The 25,666-nt window shown below is 37.6% G+C and overlaps 1 protein-coding gene across 2 annotated transcripts in view; it reads right to left on the bottom strand.

Moving 5' to 3' along the window:
- The window catches only part of LOC6043622 (discoidin domain-containing receptor tyrosine kinase B), a 473,878-nt gene that overhangs the window by 39,595 nt on the left and 408,617 nt on the right, over positions 1-25,666 (bottom strand). For both annotated transcript variants that reach the window (XM_038257913.1, XM_038257914.1), the window contains exon 14: positions 21,148-21,240. In XM_038257913.1, coding sequence (XP_038113841.1) covers positions 21,148-21,240 — 93 coding nt within the window. The remainder of the gene's footprint in view (positions 1-21,147; positions 21,241-25,666) is intronic.

Genomic DNA, 25,666 nt, shown 5'->3' with positions numbered 1-25,666 from the left:
GAAAGATTTTCTAGTTGAAAACAAATTTAAACTACTATACGAATGGTTGAAACAAAATAAGAAAAAAAGATTAACTAGCAAATGTTAGTAAAAAAATGTTATCACATTTTTGTTTATAGGGGTGAGTGATGTGGTAATCACCACCACTACATTCCCAAGTTACATGCTAAACAGAACGACCGTTTGTGTCTCTGTTTCGTATCGTCCTTCGCTACACGCACTTAATGCGTGTTGACGATGCGCATGAGCATGTGGCTTGGAAATGCAGGATGCGACCGTAATAAAGTTTTATTACGGTTCGTCTAGCGTCGGCGTGGGATTAGGACTCCCGCCGACATTTAGGATAAGAAGTCGGTTCTCAGAAATGTTGTAGGTAGAGAACCGACTGTAGACCTGAAAAATAAAGTTAGTCTAAAACGAACCTTCAGAGAGGAAACATATCCTCGTATTTATTTAATAATATCACTGCCGGGGCCAAACCTCCACACAACGTTCCACGTGTACCGACGATCCGCGCGCAGTTCATGATAAATGGGTACAAGCTCGGGCGAACGTCCGGCGCGGTTTGCACTCCGTGGCCAGAACCTGAAACCAGTACACTGAAAGAGCGTTTTCAATTTAATTTGCTGCCCTGAATCGCGAAATTATGATGATTGCTTCGGCTTGAAACGGGCGAAAAGGCGAATTTTCGGGAATGAATTTCAACCCGGCACCACCTCATCAAAGTAGTCCTGGGAATCACCGTTCAAGCGTGGGCATCGGTCATGGTCGTTTGCGTTTTGCGAAAATGCTGACAACAAGGTAGACTGAACACAGTCAAGGACTACTTGACGAATGTTGCTGTACAAACTCAGAACTACTCCATTTCGTCGCCGTCGTGTTAACTTGTCGTACGTGCATTTTGGGCCAAATTGAGTTATGAATGCCATTTTGTGCAGCTCACAATGCCTCATCTTTTGACCTTCACAGATCTCCAAAATTCGATTTCAATCCTGAGATATTCAATGAAAACCAAAAAAAAAAAAAATCGATGCATTTTTGTCACTTTTCATATGAAAGTTGTTTCAATCTTGTCGTGCTAACTTGACACTCCCTGAAAATTGATGTAAGTGTGACAGCTGGCCTCAGAACGCGTTTGACGCACGTCCAAGTTAGACTACTGTAAATATTTGTAATTATAACTCGGGACTTCTGCAACCAAACTTCGAAGCAATGCACAGAATGGTCAGCCAAACAAAACTTGTTTGTTATTGTTTACATTGCGTGTTTTTGTTTTTGTTTTTTTAAGGTCAAACATTAAAATGCGTTTTTTTCTTGGATCGTCGAAATGGCGGGTGCGACAAGATAGCACGACGACGTCGATTTCTACATTTTTGAAATCATCACCAAGGTTACTGCAAACAAGTCGTTAGAATTGCCACCATAATTTAGTTAAGCTGCGGCCCAACTGACCCTTCCACTGTGACATCTGTCATGTCAACTGGTGGTGTGCAGTGATTGCACAGCTTGCTACGATTGCTGACAGTCATATCGCGCCGTTCAAGTGCAATATACTTGATTGGATATTTTATTAACACAATCTACGAACCGTGGCGTGGGGTCTGACCTCAATCGGCACCGGTCAAAACAAGGGGGAAGGGGGGTTCGTTGGGGCAAATCGGATTGAAATTGCGCCCTCTTTACCGATCTTCGTGTGCGATAAATTATTAAAATAAATTATGCTGCACTTATTCCATAATGACGTTATTGAAAGTAATCAAAACAAACGGAACCAACATTGGGTGCACTTTTACCGCCCGTTGGGAGGACATGTCCGCTGCACTGGCATGTGAAGATGGTCATCGAGGGCGGTAAAGTCTTTCCAGAGGGGTACGAGGGGTCTCGTGGCGCAGGGGTAGCGGCTTCGGCTGCCGATCCCGATGATGCTATGAGACGCGGGTTCGATTCCCGCCTTATCCACTGAGCTTCTATCGGATGGTGAAGTAAAACGTCGGTCCCGGTTTCTCCTGTCTCGTCAGAGGCGCTGGAGCAGAAATCCCACGTTAGAGGAAGACCATGCCCCGGGGGGCGTAGTGCCAATAGTTTCGTTTTTTACGAGGGGTAATTGAAACGCAGAGTGGAGTCAGAGGTCTAATTGGATGGTGGAAATGGATCTATTTATAGTGCTTTATAAACAGTTACAAGTTTTGTATGAGAAGATGACGTTTAAGTGGCAGTGCGTGGCCGAATGGTTACGCTGTCCGCTTTGTAAGCGGATGATTCTGGGTTCGATTCCCATCTGCTGCAACCTTCCATCGGATGAGGAAGTAAAATGTCGGTCCCGGCCTTGGTTGTTAGGCCGTTAAGTCATTCCAGGTGTAGGAGTCGTCTCCATGCCATAAGTACAAACAACACACCAAACCAAGCCTACTCCGGTGGAATCGCTGGCGGCAGTTGGACTCGCAATCCAAAGGTCGTCAGTTCAAACACTGGGGTGGAAGGTCCCTTGGAGTAAAAAGAGGTTTGGGTGCTCTCCCCATTCAAGCCTTCGGACTCCTAGGTTCGAGCAGAAACTTGCAATAGAGACCACAAAAGACCCGGGGGTCGTTAATGTGGATGGTTTGATTTTTTTTTTACGTTTAAGTTGTCTGTTTAGAGCAAAAATAAACACCGATGATTTTTCAAAGTTTAGGCTTTTTGAAGTAAATTGGTTTATAAAGTGAATTGATCATAACATTTTTCTACTCTGCAGTAAGCAGCAAATTTTTCTGCCCAATTTTTTTTTTTTTTTTTGAATTAAATATACTTTATTGAATCTTTCTTATAATAATTACATTTGGTTTACATGATAAGTGGTCAGCTGTGGCTCTTCAGCTTTAGTTTGCTTTTCGTGATTTAAACGCTGTTCATTTTCATAACTTTAAAAGTATATGATTTATCATTTCTGTACCACTGGGTACAATGAGGAAAAAAAAATGTTAAGAAAACATAACCTAACCTAAAACTAACTTAAACTTACAATAAACTAAACCAATCCTTGAATCAAGGGGTATTCAGAAATAGCACATTTTTCCCTGAATTTCAAACATTTTTCTTGAATCTTCTGATCCAACATTTTTACTTCTGCTAATTCATGAACCTCACTTGATCTTGTCCAGCCAGGAACATTCAAAACCATTTTGAGTACCTTGTTTTGGACACGCTGGAGCTTCAATTTATGAGTTCTAGCGCAACACTCCCAAACAGGTACTGCATACTCAATAACGGGGTAAATTATTTGTTTGTAAACTGCTAGCTTATTTTTCAAAGATAACTTTGATTTTCTGTTAATTAAAGGATACAAACACCTGATGAGAATGCTGCACTTGTTCAATATTTTATCTACATGCTGCCGAAACAAAAGTTTCGAGTCAAGTATGAGACCTAAATAGACAACTTCCTTTGACCAGGGTATCGAAACATCATTCATTTTAATCAAAACATCATCCTTTGGGACAAATCTGGCCGATTTGGAAAGTGGAAAAATGATGGTTTGAGTTTTGGCTGCATTTATGCGAATTTTCCAGTCGCCAAAGTATTCGGAAAGAACGTCAAGACCCTTCTGAAGACGGCCAACTAAATATCTGGTTATTTTACCCTTATAAATAACGGCAGTGTCATCAGCAAAAAGTGACAACACACCATTACCAGGAAGAGTAGGCAAATCAGATGTAAAAATATTGTACAGAAGTGGGCCAAGAATACTTCCTTGGGAACCCCAGCATCAATGTTGAATAATCCAGAAGCAATCCCATTCAGAAAAACCCTGAACGATCTCTCCGAAAGATAGTGCTGGATAATTTTGATAAGATACATTGGAAAACCGTATAAATACAGTTTATGTATCAAACCATCATGCCAAACATTGTCAAAAGCCTTCTCAACATCCAACAAAGCCATAGCAGTTGATTTAGACTCAAGCTTGTTCTGCTTGATGATTTTAGTTACTCTCGTAAGCTGATGAGCAGTATTATGTCCCTTTCGGAAGCCAAACTGCTCGTTCAAAATTATATTATTATCGTTGGTAAAATCCAAAAGCCTTGAATAGATGACCTTCTCAAAGAGTTTGGACAGACTACTCAAAAGACTAATGGGACGATAACTTGTTGGCGATGTTGGATCTTTTGAGGCTTCAAAATTGGTATGACTTTGCCCAGCTTCCAATTGGTGGGGAAGTAACCAAGTTGCAAACATTTATTGAAAATATTGGCTAGATGTTGAAAGAACTGATCACTCTGTTTTTTCAACACTAGATTAAAATGTTATCAAAGCCTGGAGCTTTCATATTTTTCATTTGTTTAACTGCAACTTTGACTTCCTCACCAGAAACATGGGAATCTGCAGGAAATTCAAAGGTAGAGTCATTGATTGTTGAAATACTATTGGCAACTGATGTTTCTTTACGGCTGGTCATGGAAGCGCCAAGATTATGTGAACTAACAAAATGAAGCCCAAGTGCATTTGCCTTTTCCTCGGATGTAATCAAAGGAGAATCCTCAACAATAAGAGGAGGAATAGGCTTTGGTTTGTTTTTAAGAACTTTTGAAAGTTTCCAAAATGGTTTTGAATAATTCCCAAGCTGGCTTACATGTTTTGAAAATTCTTGATTTCTGATATTGTCAAGTCGGTCTTGTATGATTTTGTTCAAATTGTTCACTGAAATCTTTTGTCATAGTCCCCAGTCCGTTGATATTGTCTCCTATAAACATTCCTAAGTCTAATCAAGTGTTTAGTATCTACGTCAATATCAGTTACCTTAAAATTAACAGGAACCTCCCGAACGTTGGCAGCCTCTGCTTGGTTGATAGCCTGCTGGATCACCTCCAGCGAACGATCAATATCGGCAGAAGTTTCCGGGTGTTGATCATAGTCGATGTTGCTGTCGACCACTTGCTGAAACTGCTGCCAGTCAACGTTGTGGTAATCTTTCCGGGTTGGTTGCCGCTGCGGAGTAACGGAAGCTCCAACCTCCACAACCACCGGATAGTGATCAGAACTCAACTCTTCAAACACCTCAGGATGAGCCACGTTCTCAGCCATATTGGTAATGAAGAAGTCGATGATTGAGTGATTCCCAGACCGAGCCACCCTCGTTGGACGATCCGGACTCACAACGTTGTAGTATCCGTTTTGCAGATCGTTGTGCAGAATCACTCCGTTCCGATTCCTCCTGCTGTTGCCCCAAACTTCATGCTTCGCGTTGAGGTCACCAGCGATGATGTACTTTGCGCTCCGCCGTGTCAGCTTCTGGATATCGCTCTTCAGTTTTGCTGCTGAACCATCTCTGGCATTCACCTGACGTGGGCAGTATGCAGCAATGAAGAGTACTGGGCCAACCGAAGTGGGAATTTCCACTCCAACGGCCTCGATGATGTCCAGCTTAAAGTGTGGCAGCCGGCGTGGCTTGAGATCACGATGAACAGCGACAAGCACACCTCCTCCTCCAGAGGTGGTCCTATCGAGCTGCGTCGCGATCTTGTAGTTTTGCAGATAAACTTTTTCACCGGGCTTCAGATGAGTTTCCGTGATGGCAGCTACGTCGATCTCCTTCTCGCGAAGAAAATCCACCAGCTCTAAATTCTTCCTCCTAATGGAGCAAGCGTTCCAATTCAGCAGCTTGAGGGACCTACGATCCATACTGGATGACGAACGAGGTCAGCACTTCAATCTGCTGGGTCTTGGTTTTGCATCCACGCAGTGCAGCGGACATCTGTTTGAAAATATTGAGGAGTTCGGTTGAGGTGTAAAGATCATTACCATTTTCCTCAACTGCTGGTTCTTGGGTTGGTCTTGGCTCCTGGCTGAAGCCCGGTGGTGGCGGTCTCGGCTCCTGGCTGGAACCCGGCCGTGGATGATTCATCTCAGCTCTCTTCCTGGGATCCAACGGCAACGGTGCCAAGTTCGGGACCTGGCGTCGCGGTTGAAGAGGTGGAAAATTTTGCTCCACCAGGGCTGGAGGAGTTCTACGACGCTGAGGCTGATTCTTCGTCGATGCTTGCTGCCGAATTTTCACGAACTCAGCTCTCTTGGGGCACTTTCGGTCGGTTGACGAGTGCTCACCGTTGCAGTTGAGGCACTTCACCAGCGAATCTTGGATGCACTGGGATGTGATGTGCGCATCGGTACCACATTTGGCGCAACGACGCTTCAGGTGGCAGTTCTTACCTCCGTGCCCGAAACCCAGGCAGTTGAAGCATTGTGTGACGTCACGATGCACTGGTCGGTATCGCTCCCACGACACGATAATGTTGAAAACCGCTCGAATTGCCTTCAGCTCAGGAAGCGTCGTCGATCCCTTAGCCAAATGCAGCAGGTAGAGCTGGTCACGGTACTTGATGTCTTTGTTGCGTCGGCTCATTTTGTGCACGGCCAACACATCCAGTTTCAAAACTTTTAGCTCGGCAGCTAATTCCTCCACTGGCATGTCGTACAGACCTCTGACGACGATTTTGTACGGCTTATCCATGACGACATCATGGGTAAAGTACTCCGCCTCGTTTTCGGTCAAGTAATCCTTGACCAGTTGATAGTGCTGCCTGGATTGCACCAGCACCTTAAATCCGTCCTGACACAGACGAATGTTGCCTAGGACTTTCCCAGACTTGATGAGTTCAACCAGCCCCGCTCGAAAGTCGATCGTTGCTGCTGATTGCCGCATAAAAAGGAGGCAGTTTCTCCTTTCGCTGTTTCACTTCATTCTCCTTTGCTTCCGCTACCTGGTCCTCGTCAGGCAGTCCAGCGAACTTGTTGTTCTTCAATAGCTGCTCCTCGTGCGACGAAGAGTTCTCCTCCTCCTCATCCATCGGTACAGTACCGTCGCTCTTTTTCGTCTTTTTGCTGTTCGATGTCACTTCCAAAAGCACCTTCCTCTTGGAAATCCCCGGTTTTTGGCCATCAGTTGAGGCCTCAACCTTCCTTTTGGAAATTCCCACTTTTTTGCCTGCTTGAGCCGCAGGTAGGGCAATATTGCCGGCGTTTTGCGCCGGGACGCGACGAGTCATGTTGATTCAGACAACCTTCACCAACGAATGCTCGGATAACGATTTTTCTGCCTATATTATCTTCTGCTAGTGTATTTTTCTGTTCGCACAAAGGCCAGCTTTAATGGATTTGAAATCGCACAAAAGCCATTTAATCTCTTCTTCTCGGAAAGGCAAGATTATAATCGCTCTCGGCAGGCAGGACAAACGAGTGTTCCTTCCACCACCACCAGGTCCCTCCAGCAGTGCAGAAACGGGGATTGCGTTTAACTACCGAACCCGGCGATTGCACACCTGAGGTTCCCCCTTCCCCGCCATTGGCCACTCTCCCACGTGACTCACACGGGCGTTAACAAGAATATTAGCCTCCGTATTACACTTCCCCTTCCCCCGTTTCCACCGAAAAGGCCAAAGTATGGGTAATAAATTAGAATTAAAGTACTTTAATCGCCCCGTACAACAAAAACACATGTTCTGGCTTTCGGGGGGCCAACAACATCGTCGTCGTCATCATCATCGTCATAGTCCAAAGTGCCTTAGTCAAAGAGAGAGAGAGAGATGCAACCAGGACTAGAATGCACACCCACAAACACACACGTGGAAGGACTAATTTATGGCGAGCAGTTTTGCTGCTGCTGCAGGGGCTTAACTGTAGAACAAGACCAACTTCGGCTAGCGGCAGGACCAGGGGTGATGGGGGAAAAAATTAAGATAATCTATCTATAATCACTGAAAGTGTCCAGTGGCAGCAGCAGCAGTGTTGTAATCCTGCCAGCTGAGCCACCGGAATATATGTTAAGGAAAAGCCAATAATGCCTCTCACCGGTTAAAGATAGTTTAAGCTGTTGTTGTAGGTACCTACTAAATTAGTGCGAGCGGAGCGATCAACCTGCGATAGGTTGAACACTGTGGATGGGGGTGGCACTAATGAGTCACTAATTATCGACATTGTCACAACAGGATTGAAATCATTATGTGATTATTTGACTACCAGGTCAGTTGGGAAAGCGTTTAAAGTAGCACGTTTATGTGTTGCATAATTTAAAGAGTAGCTGAGCAGTATGAAATGTAATTTTTCGACAAAAAAAAATCAAAACTTTTTTTTGTAAATTCGCGATAACTCGTGATGTTTAAATGCAAACCCCTTATGTTTATAAATCTTTTTGTTTTTAAATTGTCTGCTCTACAACTTTGTGGAACATTATTTCACTCTATAAAATAACCCGGCAAAGGTAGAAAAACACGGAATTTTAAAATGAAAAATTTTGTTCTAAATGAAAAAATGACCCTTCAATGTAGATTCGAAAAGTACATTGAACATTGAATTTCTCTTAAAATGGCATGTTCCAATAATTTTTACAGTCGAGTAACGGAAAATGGGAGAGTTTTTAAAACTTTTTTAGTGTTTTTTTTTTCGATGAAAAATACGTTTTTTAGGAATTCTGAGTATGCCATAAAATCGGGCGTCTAATTTTACATAAAAGTCCCTCTGACACCGAATTTCTATCTCATCACCGTTTCAGGCTGCAAATTATTGAAAAAACACCTCTTTTTTCGCATGTTCAAAAATGGAAGGGGTCGTACCACCCCTCCGTCACGAGACATAATAAAAGGGACCTCGGATTCGTGATCAAGGACAAAATTTACCCCTTAGAACAAAGTATCATGCAAAGCGAAGAGGAGTCGGGTCAACTTTTCCCGATTTCGTGTTAGTTGTTAGATAATTACCCTTATATTTTAGTATTGCACTCAATTCGTAATAACGCACGAAATTTGGGGAAAAAAGATTGTATTGGAAAATTTCAAAAAAGCTTCGCAAAATAAGCCATTTTTTTTGCTTTGCACCACCAGAACATTTTTTCATGTTATCATGTTTTTCAATTTCATGTTTTTTTCTAGCCCCACAAAGCTGAAAAAGAATCACCTAAGATTCATATCTTGGCATTGAAAATCAGACCATGTGATTTTTTAAGGGTGGAAAAATTTAGCTGAAACATAAAACTTATTAAAATTTTTAATGAAATTCATGGAATTTATTTATTAGAATAATAAAAAAACTCAGTAGGCGCTGTTCATCGTTTGAATGGGAATTAAATCCAGGAATTTCGGAGAAAGTCGATTTTATTTTGGAAAATTGTGTACATCTTTACTTACATTGAACCAAAATTGATACTTTTTTATGGAAAAGGTTCAGAAAACTGTTCTTCACAATGTTATTGATTCGAAAATGTTCTAAAATGTCATAGTGTTATATGGAAGAGGATTTTAAGCTTTTAATTGAAATACTCTTAGTTTAGCAATGTTTTAAGCTCAAATTTCTATCCGGGCAATCTGTTGCTGTATTTTCATGACAAATTGTACAAAGAAACGATTTTTATTTGGTCGTTTTGAGGTTTCCAGCTTGAATTTTGGGGTTATTTCAAAGATAGCTACAAATCTGGTAAATTTTGGTTGGAATCTTTTTATTTGAGGTTAAATATGTAATTTAATGTCTCTTGAGGCACATTCATAAGAAATTTGATGGATATGAACATGAACCCATCGATTTCCATCAACTTTTCTAAAGAAAAATCGAATAAAATCGAAAAAGATCTTCAAAAAAAAGTTGCTCTAGATCCTCGACGAAATATTTCGCCGGGCCTCGCAAAATATCGGGAAAGAGCCCTTCTTTCATGATGGCAAATATCAGACTTGCTGAATTATTTATCTTAAGTTTATTTTAGAAACACACCGTGTAAGGGCTACCTTTCGGAATTATTGACATACAGGGTGACCTTCCAAAATCAAACTTTGTTGGATTACGTTTTAGGGTAAGACTTCAAAGACAAAGTTGGAGAGAGAAAAAAGTTGTGTAGACAAAAAAGTTGTAGAGGAGAAAATTTAATGAAAGTTTTTCTAACATGCCTATCACTTGATCTATACGAGATATACGCCATGTTTGCAAAAATTATCCAAAAAAGCACTTTTCTGGTGATAACTCCAAAAGTTACCATTTTAGCGGCCTACTTTGTTCTGAAGAGTTGTTTATGACATAAAATCACACATTTTCGTCAAAGACAGTTGAATGTTTTGACCCTTAATTGAGGAGTTATAATTATTTTTATGTCATTTTGAGCCTATTTCAAGTTGCTATGTTCTCAAAATGTCGGCTTTTTTTAGATTTCCGAAAAAGTGTCCACATGGTTTGTTGATGGTCCCAGTGCACAATTGATTTTTTGGTGCTGTAATCAGTAATCAGGAGGGTGCTGTTTCCTATCCCTAGCCTAGACCAGACCAGTGATTTTTTAGGATGTCTAAATGATCCTAGAATTTTGCAGATCTTGATTAGATCAAAAAAGGATGATGATGGTTAAGTTACAGATTTTATCAAATCGAAATCTCCAAAATTCTTGGATCATCCAAACATCCTAACAAATAACTGAAAAAAAATAGTCTTGATTGGTTGATTTATGCCCGAGAACCAGCGAGTTGAAGTTACCGTTCCTACTTTTTGAAAGGCTTGAGAAATGTAATGTTAATCAATTTATTTATCATTTTAACATGGAATACAATTGGAAACGAGGTGATGATCGGTAATCCATAGAATAATTTGATTGATATTTATGGAAAATACAATGCTTATTAAGAAAATCACGAAAAAATGATTTAACCCTCTACTGCCCAAATTTTATATTTTTTCGTGTTTAGGAGGTCTACTTTTGTTATGCAAAAAACTTTACTTCTCTTGTTTTTTGTGGTTTCATTTTTAGTATTTTAATTTGCATTTATCTTGTTTATTATGTGTTTGTTTTCGGTAGTTTTTGGTCTATTCTACCACCTCCTATCATTACATTTTGCCTATCTTTTTTCAGGTTTCTACAGTCACTTTTTAATTTTTTCGCTAGTTTTTCACATTTTCTGCTATCAAATGACACCATGACCAAAATGCGTAGAGGCATAGTCTGGGACAGAAGAAAAATTGCTACATACTTCTTTTTACTGAAAATATAGGAAATGTTAGTAAAAAACAAAGCCAAAATTGACCCTAAATGACATTAAATCTTCCAACCCATACATTTTCTAAAATTTTAAGAGTTCTTTTTCCAATGCTTTTTAAAGACCAATAATTGGTTTTAAAATGATTTTTTGGCGATTTTTGAAACCGAAGCCCGTTTAAAGGCGAGGTTGGGTTGTAGAGAGTTAAAAAAAAAATAAAAAAAAAATAGATTTGTTTACTTTTAATCATAACGTCAAATGCTTATCAAGTAGGCGAAGACCTGCTTTATCCCTAATCCGACAAATTGTTAGAAATTATTTTAATTCATACCAAATGGAATTCTTTCCAATCGAATTTATAACTCCATCACCTCAAACTAACGAAGAATCTCCCTTCCCATACTAATCCCGAGCAGGCCGCGGGTAGTCGGCTCCACTCCCACTAAAATTTACACACAAGATCCTTTGTAATTACTCTTAGCTTTAAGTAAAATTAATTACCGTACCGTCCTATTCGGGTAAAAATAATTTTAATATTCTAATATGAATTATAAAAAAGACCACAATTATGTAAAAATCGAATTCCAAAATTTGACCAACATCAATTCAGCCATCATAGGGGAAATATACCAATTTCAATCACACTAAGCCAAGTTCGCCCAATTCTCATCACTTTTGCCGTTTCCGCTATTAAATCAACATTTCTGGAGTTTTTTTTGAAAAGGTCCAATAAACCAAATTTTCATTTTTTGCTTTTTGGGTGTTTTTTAATACCCCTGACTCAAGGCGGTTTCAAAAACACCCAAAAAGCAAAAACTGGAAATTTGGTTTATTGGACCTTTAAAAAAAAAAAAAAAAACTCCTGATTTTCAGATGCATCAACAATCATGAGTTGCTCGCTCACTTTTATTTTAGCTTTTTATTACTTTAGAACAGTCAAACACATTTTATTTAAGCTGTAATTCATTATCAAAGTGCTGATAGGCCGATAAAAGAAATAGGCTGAGAAAGGGTATAGTTCCCATATTTGAGGCGAAGACTCTACAAATGGGTCTCGTAAGCATGCCTGCTAATTCATGCTTACTTTCTCAAAAGATCATATCAGTACTTACTAAGTCCTATCACTCATTCATTTACCCTTTATCACTGACAAGAGTACACTCACAACACTCAAGTTCCTTGCATGAGTGCAGTCCTGTGCACAAAACACACCTTTTATTTCTCTTTCCGAAGCGTGGCAAAGGACAATTCTGATGAAGTTATGACTGATGTATTATGCAGCAGCAGCGACAACCAAAGCTCTTCTTTTCATTTACAGATGTGCACTGTTAAAATATTATTTAGAGATTTCAACTGTTAATTATTTTACAGCAAATAAGCAAAAGAGGGGTTCTTAAAATAAATATAAATAAATATTAAATAACATTTTGCTGATGAAAGTATCCATTCCGGTCTTTCACTTAAAACAGATTGTGTATAGTAATATTTGAATGAACTCTTAAAGTGACAGCTGTTTATTTACCACTCGAAAAACCTGCACGTTTGTTCGGAAAGACCCAATTTATGAGTTGAAACATTAGTCAAAATTCTTGATTTTCAACAGTGCACACAACAAAGTGAGATGGACATTTCAGCTGGCAAAAAAAAACTCTCGGACATTGTCAAACTTTTTGCTTGGTCCACTCTCTCGTTCCATTGTGGCCAGGTCGTCTACTCACTGCAGTAGATGGACGACGTGTGCACTTACACATCAGTGAACGCGGAGGGTACTTGTAAACGAACATTAAAATTTCGTTTCTAGAGTGAGAGATAAATTATTCACCGACAGACAGGGTGGAGCGGAAAAAACCCGATCCTGGCTGCCTGGTGCCCTTTGAAAAATATTATTAAAAATTCTTTTCTCAATTTTTCCGACAATGGCCGGCAATGAATAATAGATCTAGGGTAAAATAATTCCCGCTCTATCGACGGGCGGGAAACTTTTTTTCGAAATTATTTTTTCATCAGCTGGAGAGAAAAAGCAGGGAAATGACACGTTATTAACTGGACGACAGTTCCCCCGAACATGAGCGGCTTATAAATATTCTAAACCGTGGCGTAAGCTATGGACATCACAAAAACTCGCCGATGACATTTCACCACCACCACATGCATCACCATAAAGCACACAGAGTTGGACATGTCAGCGCTCAAATCGAGCGAAAAAAGTGCCGTTGAATTATTTATATTAATTCATTTTTACATGTTACACACGTGACATGGCAGACAATGGTGGGGGGTACAAAGGTGCGATCAAAGGGAATGGTTGAAGAAGGGGGATGGGGGGAATCGTCCTGTGGTTGATTGCCATTGACGTGCTAATTTTCATGTGACGTGGTTTTGTGAGTGTGTGCAAGCCCGAACCGAACACAGTAGGCCGTTTTTCCCTTCACACACAAACTCACATAAAGTCACACAATACTCGCCGCGCGCACAAGCCAACTTGGATTGGTTGTTGGATGTGGTGATCCCCTCCTCACACTCACTTACCCCACCGCTATGGTAGCAAAGCCTACTACGGTAAGGTAAAAGCCCGTTTGATTGATTGGTTTTTCAGTACATTCCCAATATAATTTGAATATCGAACGTGTCAGTGGCAGTCACTCGAGCGCACACAAACACACACACACACAATGTTTTATCGTGACAGTAATACGTGTCGCCAACAAATGGGACTCTTTGTAATGGAGGATTGGGGCTCGACGGGATGTCCCGTCCCAGACCACCTCTCGGTGGAAAGGACGAGTCTGACATCGGGGAGATGTTGCCGTTCTCACGGTGAGAAGTTAATGTGTTTACTTGAAAATCGACCGGTGAATCGGCGAAATTAATTTAAAGGGACTTTGTTTGAAAGTTCAGTGTTTTTTTTAATCAAATTGACTTCTCAGTTTGATCAAAACTGTTTTAAACAGCAAAAAAAATCCGATGGTAAAATCGCATGCAAAAGCATACACACCACCTTCGTCAAAATAAACACTTTATATTACACACTGCATGTACATTTTTTGCAAACACAAAAAAAAAGTTGCAACCGACGGGATTCAAACCCAGCAGTAACGGTAAGGACTGGCGCCTTAGCCCACTCGGCCATCAGACCAATGAAAACCTGTAAGGATAAACGCATATCAGCTTGATATTTCGGTCAAGTTGGTTTCCCATACTGCTGGGCTACTTATTTCAGGGTGTAAAATCACATAAAATTGCATTAAAAAATGCAATATTTATTTTACACCCGGGCCTTTTACACAGCCTTTTAAAGTAGTAATCCAGCTGCGTGTAAAAGGCCTCGGTGTAAAATATATTTTGCATTATTTTATGAAATTCTGTGTAATATTACACCATGAAATATGTAGCCCATCAGTATGGGAAACCTACTTGACCGAAATGTCAAGCTCATATATGCGTTTATCTTTCAGCCATCGGTCTGATGGCCGAGTGGGCTAAGGCGCCAGTCCTTACTGTTGGTGCTGGGTTTGAATCCCGTAGGTTGCAACTTTTTTTTGTGTTTGCAAAAATTGTACATGCAGCGTGTAATATTAAGTGTCTTTTTTGACGAAGGTGAAGTACATGCTTTTTTATGCGATTTTATCATTGGAATTTTTGCTGTGTACACGCAGCTGGATTACTACTTTTTTAGCTGTGTAACTAAAAAAAAGAATCAAATGTTTATAAAAGTGAATTCACAACTGATCTTTAGCTGTATGTCATCAGCGTGTGGGTAAAAACAATATTTGTAAAATGCTAAAATGACGCCCAACTTTCAAAAAGAGCTAATTAAAAAACGGTTTTGGTGTTTCGTTTTGAAAACGTTTAGTTACAACATTTTTGGTAAGATTGAACTCGATTTCACTTGAGAGTGTTACTATTTTATTTACTTCCAAACAACTTGGTACGTTAACAAAGGTATCTTATCCAAACCTAAAATAACCACTCTTTGTAGTTTAATGGTCATCCTTTAACACAACAAAACACACGTGTTTTTTTTCAAGGACCCACGAAACAGATGGACACTTTCCGCCGAATCTAATGGATGGTAACGAGGGATGATACTTCCAAAGCATAATTAAGTTAAATATAAGAGGATTTCCGTCCAGATCCATGCCATTAACGAAGAGAAAGAAATGTCAGTGACAAACTAGAAAAAAAAAACCGAATGCCCAGACAAAAAAGCTTAGCTTTTTATTCCGTTTTCAATTATTAATGGGATGATAACGCGTTTGCCGGATTACCTTTTTCGAACGAGTAAAGTTTATGCGCTCGTTCGTGTTCACATGTTTGTGAGTGAGTAAGGGGAGGCATAGAATTAGCTTTTGCTGTGGGAAATTTGTGGTTTCATAGCACATTTCGCTGCTCCGGGTTCGTGTTTTTATTTCCAACAGTTGTACCAGCTTGCACAAGCTAATCCTATCATTACCAGGCCTTGGAAAAAAAACGTTGTTTTCCAACTTTCACGATACTCCGAGTAGGTATGTTTCGAAAATGCAACAGGTTGAAAGGTCGTTTGGCTACATGTTCACACGCGCGCGAGAGGGAGACTTGTTTTGTCGATCCCGAACACCCCGTGCCCGGATGTTAAGGGATAGCACGGGCTCATGTTTGCGTCTAGATAATTATTCACCGGGCAAAGTTTAGTACACATGCGAAACTAATGAATCACCATTAAGTGCATCCGAAAAGTTGTTCCTTGTCATACAGTCCTGGCCGGAAACCTCATTTTGGCACACCGAATGGAACTTCCCGTCCTGGGCGGTGAATCTCTCATAGCAAGGGCGTAAACGTCTGTTTGTGGGGCTTTTTGGCTGTGTGTTTCTAGGGCTAATGATGATTTAAGGTCCCGGGAGGCACATTATTTCCATGTTTGCCGCTGTAGTGCTGTGTGGTATAAATTTTGTAGCACTGATAGTAGTGAGATAGTTGGATGATGGGAGTTGGGGGAGGGTTCTTACAAGTTACATACCTAAACTATTACCGAGTTGTGGGAATCGAAGTTGTTTCGTAATAGTTTAATGTTGCAATGGATAGTTAATAGTAGATTGATGAAGCATTGAAGAAAGCAATTTTAATCATATACTAACACATTAGAATCCTTTTAACATATAAAAGTTGAAGTCTGCTGAAGATCCCACAAAAGGTAAGGGCAAAAATATTTTGTGCTCAAGATAACTTGCTCTCAACATAATTAGACTTTATAATTACAAAAAAACTAACATATTTAAATCGTGCACAAGCCAGATTATGAAAGGAAATTTGCAACCATTTTGGTACAAAAAACTTTAGTTTGTGAATTTAGAAAATAAAGAGTTTCAAATTTTATTTAAAATTATTTATTTTCTATCGGATTGTTTACTCGAAACAAAAAAAGTTTTTCTTTTATTAATTTGTTTAAAATAACTAGAACAGATCATTGAAATCCCTAATTAAAACATTATAAAACATATTAACCTCAAAATATTATTGGAAGCAATTTTGTGCCACTCAGAAGCAAAACAAAAAAGTCCCCTTTACTGCCCAATTTTTTTCGATTTTTTTTATTTTTCCCGTATTCGGGAGGTCTTTTTGAGCAACTTTTGTTCTGGGTCATTCTCCGCCAACTCACACAGCAGTTGCCCCGACTCCTCTTCGATTTTCGTGAAACTTTGTTCTAAAAGGTAATTTTGGTCCCTGATCACGATTCCGAGGTCCATTTTTCGATATCTCGTGATGGTGGGGCGGTACGATTTCGTGTGAGTTGGTGGAGAATTACCCTTCTACGAATAATTTTACTTCTCTTGTTTTATGTTTTTCTTATTTCTTTTTTTAGTATTTTAATTTTGATTTATCTTGTTTATTGTATGTTTGTTTTTGATAGAAGTTGGCCTATTCTACCACCTCCTTTCATTACATTTTGTCTATCTAATTTTTTTTAAATATTTTTGCAGTAACTTTTTAATTTTTTTTTGTTTTTTTTTCACATTTTCTGCTATAAAATGGCTCCATTATCATTTAAGTTGTAAAAAATGCGTAGAGGCATAGTCTGGGACATTACAAAAATTACTGCATACTTTTTTTTACTTCAGAGCAGTTCTCTACGGAATCGGTCTTTTTTCTTAAATTTTAATTTTTGTATTTTTTAATCCGGCTGAAACTTTTTTTCAATATTACGCCTATTTGAAATGTTATTCTTGATTTAAATTTTTTGAAAATATTTTTTTCGAAAAGATCGAAAAATTTCACGAATGTTTCATGTTTTGACATTGTAAATCGGACCATTAGTTGCAGATATATCGACATTAGAAAATGGTGGGTTGTTTGGGTGAGACTTAGAAAACATCAATTTCCCTGTTTTTTAACCTTTGCATGGCAATATCTCAGAAACTATGGGTCGTATCAACAAAGTTCAATAAAGCAAAATATAGAGAATTTTCTCAGCTCTTCAAAAATATTTTTTTCAAAGGTGGGCAAACATGGGCACTAATTTTGAAAAATGAAAAACAGCGACTATTTTCAAAAAAAGTCACCTAAAAATGGTTATAACTTGAAAACGGTGCACTTTATCAAAAATTCACTAAAGCACTTTTTGATTGCAAATTCGATTTTACATCGAAAGATGAAGTTCAAAAATTTTTGCGACCAATTTTTCGATTTTTTGAAAAAATCTGTATTGATTAAAAAAATCATAACTCGGTCAAAGATTTTTTGCCCATTCTGGAAATTTATGAAAAGTTGGCATTTGATGTCCTCTAAAACATATCGAAAAATAAAAAAAATTAAAAATAGTGTTTTTTTTTTGCAAATCAAGTTTTAGTGACAAAAAGTTATATAAAAAATCACCAACATTTTTTTTACCGTGTAGCATTTTTTTTCAGTGTAATCCATATCCATACCTACAACTTTGCCGAAGACACCAAATCGATCAAAAAATTCCTTCAAAAGATACAGATTTTTAAATTTTCACATATCATTTTTGTATGGACAGCTGCCAAATTTGTATGGAAAATTATATGGACAAACTAATGATGCAAAATGGCTTCTTTGAGCATACCGAAGGCACCAAAAAAGTTTCAGCCGGATTAAAAAATACAGAAAAAATCGAATGACCGAAATCTCAGAGAATTGCTCTTCAAATAAAGGAAATGTTAGTGAAAAACACAGCCCCTAAAAAATGACATTTTGAAAAACATTGGCAAAGTCACATAAACAAGTAAAACTTCCAACCCATGAATATACTAAAATTTTAGGAGTTCTTCATTACAATGCTTTAAAATATCAAAAATTGGTTGAAAAATTGATTTTTGGCGATTTTTTAAATAGAAGCCCGCCTTAAGGCGGGGCTGGGTTGTAGAGGGATAACTTGGCAGATTTCTTAGATTTCCAAAATGAAAGATCCCAGCTTAATTATATCCAGTTAGACGATTCCGAATGTTATCCTGTCAAAAAATTACCTTAGCCAATTTATAGAAATTTGTACATTTTCATTTAGTTGTTTAAAAGTTATCATAAAAAAGCTATTTAAACGACTACAAAAAAGGTGGCTTCCAACATAACCTCATATGGCCGGGTCTGATCGCCACGAAAAAGCCGTGTACAGGGATGCCATTTTCTTCAAAGGCGGTGTCTGTACGTTCTAGACAAAAAGTCTGTAGGTAGCTTGATTTGTTTATTCATTGTTTGAATTACTCTATAAATAAGAGGAAGGCACCAACCACCTAAAGGTGGATCAAGTACCGTTTTTTTTACTTTTAAAAGTTGATTGGAATTGCAATCCATGCAATTATGTCCAAGACACAGATTTTTTTCGTGATTTACGCCTTTTACGGGAAAAAAATATGAAAAGAAGTTACGAAAAGACGACAGTACTTTATAGCTCATAACATCAAAAAATCAACCAATTTTGTCTTATTGGTAAAAAGTTAAATGTATTTTAAGCTAAACCATATGCAATTTTGAAAAAGTGAAAGAAAATCTAGATTGAATCAAGATAAATATGGAACGTCCCTAGTAAGAATATGCGTCCGATTTCCAATGTAAGAAAATAAAAGTGTCGCGAAATTATAAAATACATTTTTGAATTGACTATTTTTTTTTTGAGGGATGGTCAAGCCTTGTACTAAAAACATTTTTGGTGAACATCACTCGAAAATAGAGCGTCCAATAGCCCGCGGTAACAAAATTTCCGGAAAACAGAAAATTTTCAACGAATTTCCCGGAAATTTCTAATTTATCGAAAGTAATTCTGATCCTGGTTTTGATTATTTTTTTAACAATATTGTATAGAATATCAACTTTATAGAAAACCTAGATGTATGGGTATCAAAAGATTGGAAATTTTATGCCCTTTCCGATACCACATAGGTTGACTTGTGAATTGTGAACCGGTTCAGATGCCGGCGGATTTTCCGACGACGTAATTCCGGGTTGGTACGAAAATCCTACGAAAAATCTATTTTATCGATACAAAGACCCGCAAAACGGTGTTATACCCACTCCAAAATGTTTATTTAGCAATTCAATGGTCATATATTGACATTTAGATAAATTGAAAGTTTGCAAAACTAAGTTTAGATAAGTTTTATATAGAATTTCCAGAGTTATATAAACTTTTATACTAAGCAGTTAGTAAACTTTAAATTCAATCCAAATCATTTTTTCAATCAGTCAAGGATGCCTATTTGGAGTTGGGAGACTGGATTTATGGTAAATTGTCAACAAATAATTTTATTTGTGTTAATTTTTTGAAAGGTGTACAAACTTTTTTTGCACCTTTTTTGATTTCTGTAATAGTATTTGTAAAGAATTGGGTAAGGAAGGCTCATGATGTACTGTGGTACGCGCGGTTGGTGCTACCCCGCGCGGTACTAAACCATACTTGTTGTGGTAGCAGTTCTGAAGCCGCTCTTTCTCTCGCATTATTTATGTCTCTCTGTGGTCCCACTATCAAAATTAACCCTCTCAGCTAACTGCGATCGGTGGCGCGAAATGCACCGATGCGCCATGTATGTTCCATGTAGTTTATAGTAATTATCGTCAGATCCCAATAAAGTGTCCGTTGAAGAAGATCGTTCCGTGTACGAGTAGAGCAAATAAAGTTCGTTTTGTTTCTACGCTCGCGTTTCAATTTGTCCGGAACTCTCCAGAGTGATCCGGCCCCATCCGGTTCTGTACAGTATTTGTTATATAACTTTTTTGGGAAATCATCTTTTCATGAGCTTTATATAGCTAAATGTTCTGCATGAGTTTCTGAACAAAACGCAGTACTAGGTTTCTGTCAAACTTTAAATTGCTTACATGTTTCATCACAAAATGTTCATAGTGCCCAAGGGGTGTAAATACTTTTTTTACATACTGTATATATTTTATTAGAAACCTAAGCAATACCTACAACTGTGCTGAAAACACCATATAGATTTACAACATTCAGTTCTCATAGTACATATTTTTGAATATTTGATAGCCTTTTTGTATGGACAGCTGTCAAAATTGTTTGAAAACTAGTTAGGACGAACTTATGATGCAACATGTCTAATATCAGTTTTTGTAGCAAATTTGACGATTTTTGCTGCTGTACCATTTTGTCATAAAAGCGATCAATTTTTAATTACTTGAGTTTTTATTCAAATTTAAGTTTGAAATAGTTAGATGAAGAATTTGTTTTTAATCTTTTTCAAAATAATATTCAAAATGAATAAAAATTGCAATAACCGATCAATTGTATTAGCAAAAAGGTCAATATCCTTTATTTGAGCTTGTTATGCTTAAAAAATCTAAAGCATCGTTCAATAATCGATTCAAGATTTAAATTTTGTTTTACAATCTTGTCAAATCTGTTCCAGTATCACCGAAATTTTCACAATGACAATGTTTTTACTCCTCAAGAACTGGAACTCTAGTTGCCAACTTGAGTTACTTTTGCAAATAACAACCATGATTTTAAAATTCCATGGTATGAAAGAATAATCCAGCATCATTTGAATGCGCCACTTGGCAAACATTTTCCATAATAATTCTGAAAAAATAAAACAACACCAACAGTGACATCCTGCAAAAAGGGGCCAGCCGCAATACATAATTCCAGTTGAAATTGCACGACCACGCGCACTTCTGTTGCTCCTGCACTAGTAGTGATAGCATTATAAAAACACAGTAGAATTGCACTTACCTAGCTGCTAAATCACGATGCACTACATTCATTTGCTCTAGATACTTCATACCGGAGGCTATTTGTGTTGCGATGTAAATTAAACATCCGTAGCTGCGTGGGTGAGTGGGAGAGGAAAAGAGAACGAGAATGAGACAGTGAGAACAAAATGAAAATTGAATTGGAAATAATGGTGTTTGTGCTCTTGTTGTTTGTGTGATTGTATGTGGGCCACCCCATAACACCCAGAGCGTCGTCCCCGGTATCTTTCGTTGGAGATCTGCCATTACCGACCCAGCTGGAGGGTCCTGAATCTTTTTCCTGTATGCTTTGTTGTTTTTACCAGGAAAAATCCCACTTTATTCCTATTGAGCCCTGCAGTGAAAATTATACTCTGCCGTGTGCTCGTGTGCATTTCGAGTGTAGTGTGTTAGTCAACGGCTAACAATGGAAAGCGAAAAATATAAAGGAGCAAACTTTTGGAACAATGCAATGGCTCTGGCCAGGAAAAGTGAAAGGAGAGACACACTTCCTGGCCGAATGCGATTACATTATCCTCGTTGTCCTAGATATTTTTCGAGCTTTTTTGCTTCAAAGCCAATCTGGGGTGTACAAAGTTGTTAAAGTTGTGGAAGCCAAACTATTAATTTCTGAACGCAAAAAGAAACCATGTTTCGATCAATTTATTGAACAGTAAGATTAGAAATGTAAAATATAGTGTTATTTAATCATTCCTATTGTTGATAGGGATGACACCCTAGTAACATTTTTAAACTTACAGGTTTTATCATGGTTCTGAAAACCCGCATACGGCCTAAAATAGCTTTTATGGCCTACTTAAAACCTAAAATGTTACTAGGGCAATATTGTTTATTCTTCTGCTATGCCCTAAACAATGCTTTAGTGATTTAGAATTTTTAAATCCAAGATAGAGACTAAAATGGCAGCGATGAAATATTTTTTTTTTCTAATTTTCTTACTTTAAACATCAAATTATAGATCTGCGGCCCTTTTTTAAGTCAAATTTGAAGGGATGACATTTTTTAATATTTCATCACCGCCAACAAACAAAAATAAGACAACGGAACAAATGTTTATTTGTGATTCGATTATCAGAAAAAAAATTGCCATGGCGTTCGGATAATCGAGTTTGGAATGTATTCAAATTTGACTAAAACGGGGTCACACAATTCGAATTTGATGTCTGGCAGGTTCCCCCGGGAGACATTTACCAAACCATAAAATTTTTGGCAAGATGGGTATCATAATTCATGGTTTTTGATACTGGACATAAAATGGCCACCACTATCAAGGTAGCAATGTTTGAAAAAAAAAATAAAAATATATTAAGTTATTATTAAATCAACAAATCATCAATAACTCAAAAAGTAAACATCGAATAAATTGTCTAGAGTTTTGTGCAAAGTTCTTTGTCATATTGGTCATGTGAATTTGACGTACTTAACTAAACATCATTATTTATAGATAGTGACTTAAGGGACCCCAATACGGACCAAATGAGACCAACACGGTTAAAATCGGTTCAGCCAGTTCAAGTGCAATTATTTTGATAAACATCCAACCACCCGCACAGATATTTGCTCAGAAAATGAATCTGAGTCGATACAGTCATGCCTCGGTTTTGCACGCCTCGGTTTTGCACTGCCCCGGTTTTGCACCGTTCAGCTGCCTCGGTTAAGCACGGCCCAGTGCTTAACTGAAGCACAGAGCTTATGGGATTTTGGCTGTATGGGAGACATTGGCTATAATTCTATGAATAACCATTAGAGTGTAACAAAAATGACTTTTTGGCGGGCATTCAAGGGTTTGTTCCGGTGGGCATACTAAGCCCAAATCCAAAATATGAGCTTGATTGGACGTAACAGGAGCTGGCGCTCCGGCCTTCAATTTTAAATGGGATTTAACGTAAAAAGATTTTTCAAAAATGTCACTTTTGAGGCATTTTGGCCACTGAAGCGTTTATTTTCAACATCATTGGCGTAGGCCAGATCCTTGCGCATCTTTTAGTATATATAACATTGAAATTTGGAGCACTCTGGAGCTCGGTACAGACCTTCAAAGTTTGGCATTTTTTCGAAAAATCGGCCCCGGCAAAATCAAATGACGTCTAGGGCGTCGCGAGGCGCGACGCATATCTTTTTTGCCGGGACCGATTTTTGAAAAATGCCAAACTTGAAGGTCTGTACCGAGCTCCAGGGTCCAAATTTCAATGTTATATATACCAAAGATGCGCAAGGATCTGGCCTACACGCCAATGATGTTGAAAATAAACGCTTCAGTGGCCAAAATGCCTCAAAAAATGACATTTTTAAAAAAATCTTTTTTTACGGGTTAAATCCCATTTAAAATTGAAGGCCGGAGCGCCAGCTCCTGTTACATCCAATCAAGCTCATATTTTGGATTTGGGCTTAGTATGCCCACCGGAACAAACCCTTGAATGCCCGCCAAAAAGTCATTTTTGTTACATCCTAATAACCATGCAAACATCAAAAAATTATAGTGTTTTGGAATCGGGATGATGTCAGCTATCCATTAAAATTATTATTTCATGAAAATTTTCACAAGAATACGTATTTTTCCTGTATTTTGGAAATGCATTTTTTTTATCTCTAAAGAAACCAAAAATATATTGTTATTACAATATATGTATCAAATGATCAGGGTTTTTTCATACATTTTGGATGTAACAATAACATTTTTAGAAAATACTCAAAATTTTCACAAAACTACGTATTTTCGAAAAAAAATACTCAAAATTAAAATTTTTACAATATGGGTTCAAATGATCGGGATTTTTTCATACATTTCGAATGTAATAACAACATTTTTAGAAAATACTCAAAATATTCACAAAATTACGTATTTTCGAAATAATACTCAAAATTTCAATTTTTACAATATGGGTATCAAGCGATCGGGATTTTTTCATACATTTCGAATGTAATAACAATATTTTTTGAAAATTCTCCAAATTTTTACAAAACTACGTAATTTTGAAAAAAATACTCAAAATTTCAATTTTTAAAATATGGGTATCAAACGATCGGGATTTTTTTCATTCATTTCGAATGTATTAACAACATTTTTAGAAAATACTCAAAATTTTCACAAAACTACGTATTTTCGAAAAAAATACTCAAAATTTCCGTTTTTACAATATCCTGCTCAGCGGATTTCGCCAGAAGGAGACGACGATGATCACGATACCAAATGAACACAAAGCGATCTAAATATGCTGGAATAGATACCAAACTGTCACACGTAGCACTACGGTGATTTAAGATATCTAGAATCTCAAGGGCCTCAGTGGTACAATTGGCGATGCGTCTCAGTACTAATGAGGTGGTTGCGGGTTCAAGTCCCGTCGTCCCTTAGACAAATCGGACACATGACGATACAAAGTAACAATTAATGAAAAAATCTCAACCATGTGATACTCATATTGTAAAAAACTGATATTTGGGGTATTTTTTTCGAAAAAAACGTTGTTTTGTGAAAATTTGGATATTTCCACAAATTTGCGTTATAACTTTTGAAATGTATAAAAAAATCCTGAACATTTGATACCTCTTGTGAAAACCGGAAATTTTGAGTATATTTTTTTCAAAAATACGTAGTTTTGTGAAAACTTTGATTATTTTCATTTTTTTAATAACTTTGAAATGTATGAAAAAATCCCGATCGTTTGATACCCATATTGTAAAAATTTTATTTTTGAGTATTTTTTTTCGAAAATACGTAGTTTTGTGATTTTTTTAAAATATTTTCTAAAAATGTTATTATTACATTCGAAATGTATGAAAAAATCCCAATCGTTTGATACCCATATTGTAAAAATTGACATTTTGAGTATTTTTTCGAAAATACGTAGTTTTGTGAAAATTTTGAGTATTTTCTAAAAATGTTATTGTTACATCCAAAATGTATGAAAAAAAACCTGATCATTGCATACCCATATTGCAATAACAATAAATTTTTGGTTTCTTTAAAGAAACAAATATGCATTTTCGAAATACAGGAAAAATACGTATTTTTGTGAAAACTTTCATGAAATAATAATTTAATGGATAGCTGACATCATCCCGATTCCAAACACTATAATTTTCTGATGTTTGCATGATTTTTGGTACGATTAAAGCCAATGTCTCCCATATAACCAAAATCCCATAAGCTCTGTGCCTCGGTTATGCACGCCTCGGTTTTGCATCCCCCATATGCGGTGCTAAACCGAGGCACGACTGTATCTGGAGATTTTTTTAAAAGGATCAATAAACCAAATTTCCAGTTTTTTGGGTTTGGTTTTTAAACCACCTTGAGTTAGGGGTATCAACCACCCAAAAGCAAAAACTGTAAATTTGGTTTATTGGACCTTTAAAAAAATTCCAAATATGTATAAGTGATGTTTGGTCTAGGAGGTCTAATTAAGAAATTCATTTTCCAAGTGATTTTATAGCCTTCCCTCAGTGAAGTGAGGAAGGCAAAAACTGCTTTAAAACAACTATTTTCAATAAATTTTATT

The sequence above is a fragment of the Culex quinquefasciatus genome, chromosome 2 (genome assembly GCF_015732765.1).
Source record: "Culex quinquefasciatus strain JHB chromosome 2, VPISU_Cqui_1.0_pri_paternal, whole genome shotgun sequence".
Taxonomy (NCBI): Eukaryota; Metazoa; Arthropoda; class Insecta; order Diptera; family Culicidae; genus Culex; species Culex quinquefasciatus.
This window is presented reverse-complemented; position numbering and strand designations above follow the sequence as displayed.